At 43.2% G+C, this 11,767-nt stretch overlaps 2 protein-coding genes across 2 annotated transcripts; both read right to left on the bottom strand.

Moving 5' to 3' along the window:
- Positions 1 to 735: 735 nt before the first annotated feature.
- LOC119730919 lies at positions 736 to 3,832 on the bottom strand. The gene is made up of 2 exons (XM_038203986.1): positions 3,647 to 3,832; positions 736 to 1,696 (listed from the first exon to the last, which is right to left on the bottom strand). Exons 1-2 carry the CDS (start codon positions 3,721 to 3,723, stop codon positions 1,276 to 1,278), a joined length of 498 nt encoding a protein of 165 aa, XP_038059914.1. The 5' UTR covers positions 3,724 to 3,832; the 3' UTR covers positions 736 to 1,275.
- A 1,443-nt stretch (positions 3,833 to 5,275) lies between these two features.
- On the bottom strand, positions 5,276 to 8,200 carry LOC119730856. The gene is made up of 2 exons (XM_038203910.1): positions 7,988 to 8,200; positions 5,276 to 6,933 (listed from the first exon to the last, which is right to left on the bottom strand). Exons 1-2 carry the CDS (start codon positions 8,062 to 8,064, stop codon positions 6,513 to 6,515), a joined length of 498 nt encoding a protein of 165 aa, XP_038059838.1. The 5' UTR covers positions 8,065 to 8,200; the 3' UTR covers positions 5,276 to 6,512.
- Between the last annotated feature and the right edge of the window lie 3,567 nt (positions 8,201 to 11,767).

Below are 11,767 nucleotides of genomic sequence, written 5' to 3'. Positions count from 1 at the left end.
AGAAAAATGCGAATCCTCCCCCCCCCCCCCCCCGCTCTGACATTCAACAAAATTATACTGGTATAAATTTTCGCCTGGGTATAAAAGATACGGACAGAGCCAGCTTGGTTAGGGGCTATTTGTAGACTATTCTGTAATATACAGTCGACTCTCGTTAATAACAGGTCCTTGGGACTTTACAAATTCCCTTGTTATAACAGGAACCTTGTATTATCAGGAGTCGAAAACAAAGAAAACATGAGTTGGGACTAGCAATTTTCCTTGTTATAACAGGAACCTTGTATTAACAGTGCTCTTATTAACGAGGTTCGACTGTCGTGTTAATAATTGTCGGATTTGAACAGCGCCCCCATTGAAAATATACATGGTACGAGCTCCCCACCCCACCCATTGATTTACAGAGATCAAGTGTCCGGAGAAAAAAAACCTGACATTTCAGACATTTCAGACTTTTTTTTGCTGATGAACCCACCCATCTACCCCCCCCCCCCCTCCCGCAAAAAAATCTGGATCCACCCCTGCTTGTTTTCAATTGGCCATAACTCAATAAAGATTTGCCTGATAGGAAAGATTTCTTTACATTGTTGAAAAGCTAGTGGACTAAAGTCTCTAAAATAATGTGTATAGATATTAGCGATGTGAGAGACCCATTATAAACTCATCTTTCATAATTTAACTCCACCAAGAAATTACCACTCATAAGCATTAAATGGAAAACATAGAAACGAGAGATGGTTTTTAGACTGGCCTATAGATGCTTAGGCAAAGCATTTATTTATAGCAAGGACGTGCGAGCATCCTTCACTGGTGCAAAATCTAAGCTGTAGCACTGGCCGATATGAAACGAAAGAATAGCCTCAAAATGTCCGTTTATTTCATGACAACTGCACGTTAAGTTAGGGTTTAAAAATTGAAAATGAAATTATTACAAAAGGGTAAAGTGGTGTTTTTAAAACTACACTTTTCTGAATTTTAACATGACAGAAATTTGAGCGACTTAGGGGGGTGACCAATGTTATTTTGTGAATACTACAACCTCAAAATGCCGTTTATTGGAGTAGTTTAGTAACTTTATCTAAATCTGGAAACTAAAGTTTGAACAATGATCTTTTAGCCATAGCAATGTTACAGCGCGCGACAGCGTCATCCTTCGTTCACGAGTAAGGCATATATACAGTCTGTTGGAAAGAGTTCGCATGAAGTTGAAGCTAATTAGCTCGACTGAATCAGTCAGATGTGTAGTTACGTGTTGTCGTAGCTGTCTTAGGAAACCACTCAGCATCCTGGGTTAGTCGGTGGACACGGATTTTCACATCTGTGGTTGTACAGAAATTGGCTGTCGTAGCCAGGGAACGCGATCTTCCAGCAGCAGAGCGGGGCCACATACTGCCACGTGCGACCGCCGCACACGCTGGGGTCGTACGTTGCGTACACGTAGACCGGACTGCCTGGAGGCGCGTTCCTCCGCACGCTCTTGCAGGCCAGCTGGCCCGCCGTGTTGGTGAACATAGCCCCGCCCATCCAGGCATTGGCCGCATTCAGGCAGTCGTTGGGGCAGTTTCGAAGGACCCGTCTGCAGCCCACGCTCAGCCAGTGGTGGTAGCTCGGGTTAGGTAGGTTCTTCAAGACCGCTAAACCATTGGCGCTCTGCCCTGCTGTTAGCTCGGTTGTGCTCCATCGAAGATCGCAAAAACAGCTGCGTCAAAGAAAACCAAAACATACAAAGCTCAGTGGTAATGTAATGATTCGAACTGCATACTAACTTGTTAGTAGTTTTCCCCTTTAAATGACGGAAGTCGGAGGCAGGGGCGTTAATCCGGGAAGGCGGGGGGTATACATCCCCGGCCAGTTTTTGACCAGGGGGGGGGGGGGGATGGGCAATTGGATCTCCCACCCCTCGCACGTTTTCGTGTTGAGAACAAAATTTTGAGGTGTTTTTTTTTTTTAACTTCCCATCAACCAGAATGTCATCAATCGAAAAATGAGATGTTTCTAATTAAATGCGCCGTTTTAATGTGTTGATGTTTAAGGCGCGTACGCACATGTATACATTTGTTAAAGATGTATGTGCTGTATCATGAACAACGCCCCTAGTGAAATGGTGTTGTCTAACCCCCCCCCCCCCCCCCCCCCCCCTTTGAATGAATTTCCACGGCTGGCATTTTGGGGGATTTTGGTCACCCCCATCCCCCCAAACTCTCAAAAATAACCCTCAGGGTGGAACTTGCGATGACCCTGGTAAGGCCATAAGGCTTGCGAATACTGCACCCACTAACGGTCTCGACCCGCCGGACGCGAACATTCTTCGAGAAATTTGGATAGTCAAGACAAAAAATCAGAGAAAACGGTAACGCCAGACCAAACAGCGACATCGACATCGTGCATGTGGTGCCAGGCTGGTCATCGGTCTGCTCCCTTACATACTGCGCTACTTAAAAAACGTTTACAGGTTCCAGATACACGACCATCGCTCCCTCAGTCCGGCTTCCAGAGACGCACAATTATTACAAAATTTACAATACCGTCTGCAAAATGGAGCCCGACTAAATTTAGTGAAAACTATGGCAGCCCAAAGGGGCCACATAAATTTAGCCTATACTCGAACGTAACCCCATCTAAAAACACGTTGAAATGGTGCGGCAGCAGGATTTCAGTCAACCTATAGTGAGCTTGGTGGTTTTGAGACATCATCTTACATTGAAATTTTTTTTAATTTTGCCAACGCGCATGGCCACGGCGATGTGCGCGTGTACCAGAAACAGGAGATTTGTTTTGTTTTGCTTTAAATTAAGTCTTTAATCGGAACTTGCTGTTTATAGTCTGCATTTGCACCGAGGATCATGATGGCCGAAATGGCGACAACAACGGTGACATGGCAGGCATTCATCTTGTCGAATTATTGCAACTAAAGTGTCGGCTTCTCTCAACTTGATATCGTCTGTTCGGCAGTCAAGTCGCTTCCCTTAACTTTCTTGGCCGTTCTGTGCCAGCTCCACAACCGGTGTGCCGTATTTATAGGATTGCTACTAGGATTCCAAATGGCTCACCTTGAAGCCCGGCGTCGTGCCAAAAACCGTCCGGTACCAAAAAGTGTCCGCTAATTAGCATAATGCGATCTGATTAGTCATGCGTCCATGACGTCACATTGTTTACGGAAGCTTGCAAATAGTGTCCGCGCTTAGCGTGCATCCTATTGCGTGCCTTGTCGAGCTGTCAAGGCGTCGTATAGATAAGATCTCTTTTCACCTGAATGTACATTTTACAATCTGTTTTAACGTTTTCCTTGTTATCTGTGATAACTATTTGACTAAGTTTCCCTAATAGTGTAAAAATTATATTTGTGCAAAATGTTTGGTTTTTTTCGTGTCAGTTCACCTGTTTGAAACACATGCAGTACATACGAATAGGCCTAAAGTAACGCTGTAGTGTTAGAGGGGCCACATAAATTTAGCTTATAATCGAACGTAACCCCATCTAAGAACACGTTGAATTCCAGTCAACCTATAGTGAGGGTTTTTTTTTGGGGGGGGGCGGTTTTGAGACATCATTTTGCCAACGCGCATGGCTACGGCGATGTGCGCGTGTACCAGAAACAGGAGATTTTGGGTTTTTTTTGCCTTAAAGTAAGTCTTTAATCAGAAGTTACTGTTTACGGTCTGCATTTGCACCGAGGATCATGATGGCCGAAATGGCGACAACAACGATGGCACTGCAGGCATTCATCTTGTCGAATTATTGCAAATTGTCGGCTTCTCTCAACTTGAAATCGTCTCTTCGGCTTCCCTTCACTTTCTTGGCTGTTCTGTGCCAGCTCTACGACCAGTGTGACGTATTTATGGGATTGCACTGAACTAGGATTCCATCCAATCAACTGGCTCACCTTGAAGCCCGGTCCCGGATACGCGATCCCTAGGGTCCGGCGCCGCGCCCCGCGGGGGTGTGAAACTGCGGATAAGGACTCTTCACTTTAACAAGGTCACATCCGTTTTCTGACTAAAGCCTAATTTGGTTTTCAACTAAATAAAATTCTTCCAAAACCAAATCCTTGAAATTTTCAGGAAAATAAGAATCTATAATCATAATGTAGTGAGACGTCTTTACGAGGCACCATACAATTGGCACACGGCCCAGAAAAAATGTATACAAACGCGCACTCAGCGCAGTGAACGCGCGAATATATTTTCTGCTGCCAAAGTGTGCAATTTGGAGGCCGATTTTTTTGCAGGAAAATGGGATTCGTTCTAATCACTGCCTCCAGTTTTAAGACTTGCGGGACATAGCGTTATCAATTAAAAGTTCCAGGCGACCTATCTGCCGCCATTTTTATCTACTCTTGAGTTATGGGTCTTCAGCAGAATCTCACACATTGGAAATCAGAAGGGAAAAACAGATCTTTTTTATCAACCTGACATTTGTATTAAATTGTGATAAATAAAAATATGCCTTTTCTATAGAGCGGGAAAGTTGACCTAAGAAACCTGCGATATTTTACGGTAATTATAGTACATCCGGACAACGTGTGTAAAAACGCCCTATTTCCTTTTTGCATTTATTTGTATTCCGACTTGGCACATCTAATCCGACTTGACCCATCTAATCAAGAGCAATAAGTATAGGTATTTCGTAAGAAAAGAAAACGTGACAATTTATATTGAAAATATTTGAGAATTGATAACTAAGGCCAAAAAAAAAAAGTCTCCGGTTTCTGGTATGGAGCTTGCACAAAAAGTGGTGCAGCGACGCGGCTTTTTTTTTTTTTTTGGCCTGTTTTTTTTGCTTCAAATGTCGGCTGATGACTGCAAAATGGTGCCCGACTAAACTTAGTGCAAATATAATGGGAGTCCAGAGAGGCCACATAAAGCTTATTCTCGATCATGACCCCATCTAAAAACACGTTAAAACTGTGCAGCAGCAGGATTCAAGTCAAACCAGTGAGTTTGGCGGTTTTGGGACATCATCTTTTATTGAAAAAAAAAACTTTTTCATTTTGCCGACGCGCGCGCATACCAGAAACCGGAGACTTTTTTTTTTTGGCCTAAAGTAAAATTAAAAATGTTGACTTCAATCGAACACACTAATAACAAAAATGGAAAATTCTAACACGGGAGTCTGCAACTAGAGTTTGGTACCCAGACGTTCACAATAAAAAGTGAATGTGGCTTGCTTGCTATATTTCATTTGAAAACCAATAGGCGTTTGTGGAAACCAGCAAGAAGTGCTCTTTCACCAATTGTCGACATGCGGTTTCTAAATTTGGTAGTTGTTTCAGGAAAAGCGTGTTTAATTTTGCAAGAAGTGGTACTTGGGTCGATCACCTACCCACACATTTTTGAAAACATAACTTGTAGAAATCGGTCCACCAACCCATCGCAAAGACAAATACATGCCCTGATAATTATCCAATTGTTTTTTTTATATGAAAGTATAGGCCTATCCTGACAATTCTCGAGGAGGGTTGTGCTGTATGGTAAAACAAGATAATTTGAAAAAATACAAGTGTAAACATAATGGCAAAAACGAAGAGTTTTGGATCAAATGACTGCACGCACGAGTACTTCATTCCCTCGCTTTCACTATAAATGCAAATACGAAAGGCTATAAAAACACGTCAAGTGCATTGCATCATGGCAAAATTTGTATGCACTACTAGGCCTATGCATGCGGAAATTAAATAGGAATCGCAGACTATTGTATTTTCTTTTAAAAGTATTCTCTCTCTAACTCTTTGTAGATTTAACACTTTACAAAGAGATTGGTACAACATTGCTGGGCAATGTTATTTTCAAAGCATTGGTTTGTAGTTACTCCATTCGTTAAATCGGGTACAAATTGACCAATTACATGTGTTGGGGAAGAACCTTTGTTTTGCTGGGATTATGCACACCTGAACTTTTAGTACATTCATTGTTACCAAATTAAAATTACAAAAAAGTACCCTGTAAGATGGCCGTTGTACGCATAAGGTCTATTACGCTATTTGATTATTTTGTTTCTTTTCTTTTTCTCTGTATAGTTGCTATATACTCTGGAAATTACGCGCGTGCGATGTCTCGACGCGCGTCTAGTTTCACACACTAGCCCATATTAGTGAATCACACGTGACCGCGTTTCAGCCAACCAGGATAAAGAACAAGCAGGAGATGTGTTTTAAAAACGAAAATAGCCTAACAATGTTCATTTATTACGTTTACTGCACGTCAGGTCAATCAATAAAAAAATCGGTAATTATGACTACTGTTTTTATAAATTTTAACGGGACAGAGTTCAAGCGACTTAGGGGGTGTAACAAATTATGTTCTGAGTACTACAACTTCCAAAATACCGTTCATTGAAGTAGTTTGGTACTTTGACTTATATCTGAAAATTAAATTTGCAACAATTTATTGTTTCGCAATAGCAATGTTACAGCGTCAGCGCTATGCAGTCTGTGAATGAGTTCACATGAAGTTGAAGCTTCGCTAGTCAGCATCATGGCATCAACCATCATGTGTATGGTAGTAACTAGAAACAACTCAGCATCCTGGGTTAGTCGGTGGACATGGATCCTCACATCTGTGGTTGTACAGAAAGATGCTGTCGTAGCCAGGGAACGCGATCTCCCAGCAGCAGAGCGGGGCCACATACTGCCACGTGCGATCGCCGCACACGCTGGGGTCGTACGTTGCGTACACGTAGATCGGACTACCTGGAGGCGCGTTCCTCCGCACGCTCTCGCAGGCCAGCTGGCCCGCCCCGTCGGTGAACATAGCCCCGCCCATCCAGTCATGGGCCTTATTCAGGCAGTCGTTGGGGCAGTTTCGAAGGACCCGTCTGCAGCCCACGCTCAGCCAGTGGTGGTAGCTCGGGTTATGTAGGTCCTGCAAGACCGATAAACCATTGGCGCTTTCCCCTGCTGTTAGCTCGGTTGTGCTCCATCGAAGATCGCAAAAACAGCTGCGTCAAAGAAAACCAAAACATACAAAGCTCAGTGGTAATGTAATGATTCGAACTGCATACTAACTTGTTAGTAGTTTTTTCCCCTTTAAATGACGGAAGTCGGAGGCAGGGGCGTTAATCCGGGAAGGGGGAGGTTGGTTATACATCCCCGGCCAGTTTTTGACCAGGGGGGGGGGGGGGGGGGGGGTGGGCAATTGGATCTCCCACCCCTCGCACGTTTTCGTGTTGAGAAAAAAATGCGGATTTTCAGGGTTTTTTTTTTTAGCTTCCCATCAACCAGAATGTCATCAATCGAAAAATGAGATGTTTCTAATTAAATACGCCGTTTTGATGTGTTGAAGGCCAAGGCGCGTACGCGCATGTATACATTTTGTTAAAGATGTATGTGCTGATTTATCATGAACAGCGCCCCCAGTGTACTGGTGTTGTCCACCCCCCCCCCCCCTCCCCCTTTGAGTTTCCACGGCTGGCATTTTGGGGGATTTCGTTCACCCAATCCCCAAAACTCTCAAAAATAACCCTCTGGGTGGAACCTGCCATGACCTCGGTAAGGCCATAAGGCTTGCGAATTTTGCACCCATAACAATCTTGACCGAGAGAAAACGGTAACGTCAGACCATACGGCGACATCGACATCGTGCATGTGCTGTCAGGCTGGTTATTAGTCTGCTCCCTTACATATTGCGCTACTTAAAAGCTGCGTCTACAGGTTCCAGATACACGACCATCGCTCCCTCAGTCTGGCTTCCAGACGCACAATTACATTTACAATACCGTCTTCAAAATGGTGCCCGAATAAATTTAGTGCAAAATATATGGCAGCCAGAGGGGCCACATAAATTTAGCCTATACTCGAACGTAACCCCATCTAAAAACACGTTGAAATTGTGCGGAAGCAGGATTTCAGTCAACCTATAGTGAGCTTGGTGGTTTTGAGACATCATCTTACATTGAAAAAAAGTTCTACGGCGATGTGCGCGTGTACCAGAAACAAAAAAAATGTTTTGTTTTGTTTTGCCTTAAATCAATTAAGTCTTTAATCGGAACTTACTGTTTACGGTCTGCATTTGCACCGAGGATCATGATGGCCGAAATGGCGACAACAACGATGGCACTGCAGGCATTCATCTTGTCGAATTATCGGCTTCTCTCAACTTGATATCGTCTGTTCGGCAGTCAAGTCGCTTCCCTTAACTTTCTTGGCCGTTCTGTGCCAGCTCCACAACCGGTGTGCCGTATTTATAGGATTGCTAGTAGGATTCCAACTGGCTCACCTTGAGGCCCGGATACGCGATCCCCACGTCCGGAGCCGCGCCCCGCGGGGGTGTGAAACTGCGGATAAGGACTCTTCACATTCACAAGGTCACATCTGTTTTCCCGACTAAAGCCTAATTTGGTTTTCAACTAAATAACATTCTGCCAAAACCAAATCCTTGACATTTTCAGGAAAATAAGAATCTATAATCATAATGTAGTGATCGAGACGTCTTTACGAGGCACCGTATAACTTATTGGCACACGGCCCAGAAAAATGTATACAAACGCGCACTCAGCGCAGTGAACGCGCGAATATCAGCGCTTTTCTGCTGCCAAAGTGTGCAATTTGGAGGCCTAGATCAATACACAGCCGTACACTGGCCAGGCGTTCGGGGAACCTGATTAAAATATTAGAACCAAGAATATTAGGAACCTGGGAATCTTAGAAACCTCACTTTTAACCTCGGGGCAACTTTAGAAATAAAAACCTTGTGATTATAATTTATCATTGGCAACGGTATTACACTGATTTATAGAGTTGGAAGTTGAATCCAAGTTATATGATTTTTGTACTTGTGTAAGACCGAAATTTAGACTGTCCCTGAGCACACATACTGCCACTCTCACAACAGGTGTTTCACATTACACCCCAAGGTCTTCACCTCACTCTTTTCCAAGCAATACACCCACAGCATACCAAGACTGTGATTTAAAGGGAGTACAGCATTTGCTTTGCTGCAATTTTCAGAAATAAATGGATTTGGAGGATTAGTATGTTATATAAAATATTGTTAAACTGACTTGTTTCATGTTTTGGGCTTGTAGATGCTGGAAAAACCAAGAAAACCTATCATGTTCTTGTAGTCTGGTTCCCTGACCAAACTTAAGATAAAACGAAGCAATTAATACACTTTGGGGAATTGTAAGGTCAGAGAATCAGTCTAGCAGTCTTGTACCCCTTCACAGGTGTGTGATCAGTGCAAAGAAAAGTCAGAATATCTAAATGTGAAAAATTAAGAACATATTTTTGAAAAAAAACCACAGTTTTCTCCAACGCTGGTCGGCCGACCAGCGTTGGAAAAATGCAGTTTTTCTTTTGATTTTGTTTGTTTGTCTTGGTTGTTCTTGGCGTCCTTAAATCTAATCATTTGAGCGGACCCCAATGGCGTACCGCTACAAAAGTGGCGTCGTAGACAGGATTCGTCACAACTTATTGACATATACTACGCTTAAAGTATTGTTTTTGCATGTCCACTCCTCCCGTTACGATAAAAAGCATAGCACGAACATTTACAACTTTGCATGCGTTTTAATCATCAATCATTCCAAGAAAATTCTCTCCCGCTGCTTTCCCCGTCATTACTCTTGCACTTCGAGGTCATCGGTCATATCGAAGGGACTTTCCCCAACTTTTATCGTTTGGTGAAAGCTCGGGCTACCAACAACCTCCAATTCCTCCGCATTTCCTCCGCAATTCCTCTGAACACCCCTCCCCTGCAGTCTATTAGCTGAGACCAGTCTATAAAATGCACGTTCAACGAGGTAAAATTGATCGATTACATCGGATTGCAAATCCGATGGTGTTTGTTGGATCATGGAGGAACGATTTTTTTTTAAATTTATTTCTTCTTCTCTCTTAAAAAGGTTTGTTATGGTCATGTGGAACATTTTTCTTTTACAAATATGTGGTTTGGAGGATTTTTTCAAGGGAAAATAAAGTCCGATAACCTGACTTGCAACTCAACGTACTTCGAAATACGCACATGTGTACGGAAAAACATATCGCCACGTGTGGCACTATCAGAGCGCCATTTTGTCCTATTAATCACCTGATGAGTTGACCTCGAGAGACACAAAAGGTTAGGCCAAAAAAAAAATAAGTCGGTCTCTGGTCAGCGCGCGCGTCGATTTTAAGCATGCGCGTCGATCTTTTTTTTTTCCAAAATGTTCCGCGGTAGCTCCAACAGCGCCCTCTATTTCCGCATCTCCTCAATTTTTTTTACCAAAGAGCACCAAGGAATGGGAAATTGCACCAAGGTAAATGATCGAAAGCACCAAGGCAAATTATGGAGGCCACCAATGTACATGAGGACACCAAAAAAGCAAAATAGTACCCACCTTGTCTGTACAATCCAAGCTGAAGAAAAAAAAACAGGAAAAAAAAAAAAAAGCCGCGTGGCCGCGTCAATTCCGGAACTTTGGTCTGACAAGAGACCGAATATTTTTTTTTTTTGGCCTTACCGATAAAGTTCATGTCTATATTTGGACCATTCAATTTCAAACGCATTATCTCGCATTCTGATCGTTTGATCGAGCCTTACTCATCATGAGTATGAATTCCTTTGGGGAATCGGGCCGGTTTTTATGTGCCTCTACGCGAAAAAAATCATTAAAAACGGGACCTTTTTCACATCTGTCGCCACCACTTCATTACTCGACATAGTACACCTTAGATCTCACTACAGTGTGACCCTAACAATATACTCTTTCAGAAAATGAAAGAAAACTGAATAAAACACTGAGGTTCACTCGCGCATTCTTATGTTAAACACTGCATTTTTAGTCAAAAAATCTCCCTGTTTTGTGTGTAAACCGCGCGTTCAGCCAAGAACTAGTCCATTAACATCACCACAACGTTAAATAGCGCCACCTTGGAGCTTAGATCTCTTGAGTCATTTGTCTTCGTCTCGTCAGCTTTCCAACAGTATAACCTTTATTGCATTGGGATTGGTTGAGATTTAGGCTCGAGTGTGTTCATTTACATAATGCTCTTGGCTCCGCGCCTAGGGTCTGTATATTGTTCATGTGCTGGGCAGCGATAGTGTACATGTACATGTACACACATACGCCACACACACACCCACACACCCAGCCCGGGAGCGCTATCTGGCTGTGCGCTTTGATCGGTTTACATGGGGTTCTTTAGCCTTGACCAAGGCGTTGCGGGCTTATCGATTCGCCGATAAAAAAAAATCGCCGATAACAAAATCCCTAATCAACTTGGCAAGGCATAATTGCGTGCACATATCGATGCCCGTACGCTGCTAGTGAGAAAGTAACTTGTACCATACAGCAAGGCTATGCTTGTACATGTACATGTACATGTACATGTACAAGTACATGTACATGCATGAGCTAGTCCGCGTAACCCAACAAAGAAAAACAAAACATACAAAGCTCAGTGGTAATGTAATGATTCGAACTGCATACTAACTTGTTAGTAGTTTTCCCCTTTAAATGACGGAAGTCGGATGCAGGGGCGTTAATCCGGGAAGGGGGGGTATACATCCCCGGCCAGTTTTTGACCGGGGGGGGTGGGGATGGGCAATTGGATCTCCCACCCCTCACACTTTTTCGTGTTGAGAAAAAAATGCGGATTTTGAGGTTTTTTTTTTAAACTTCCCATCAACCAGAATGTCATCAATCGAAAAATGAGATGTTTCTAATTAAATGCGCCGTTTTAATGTGTTGATGTTTAAGGCGCGTACGCACATGTATACATTTCTTAAAGATGTATGTGCTGTATTATGAACAACGCCCCTAGTGTAATGGTGTTGTCCACGCCCCCCCCCCC

The sequence above is a fragment of the Patiria miniata genome, unplaced genomic scaffold, assembly GCF_015706575.1.
Source record: "Patiria miniata isolate m_02_andy unplaced genomic scaffold, ASM1570657v1 HiC_scaffold_22, whole genome shotgun sequence".
NCBI lineage: Eukaryota > Metazoa > Echinodermata > Asteroidea > Valvatida > Asterinidae > Patiria > Patiria miniata.
The sequence above is the reverse complement of the archived record's forward strand: the minus strand, read 5'-3'. Positions and strand labels throughout refer to the sequence as shown.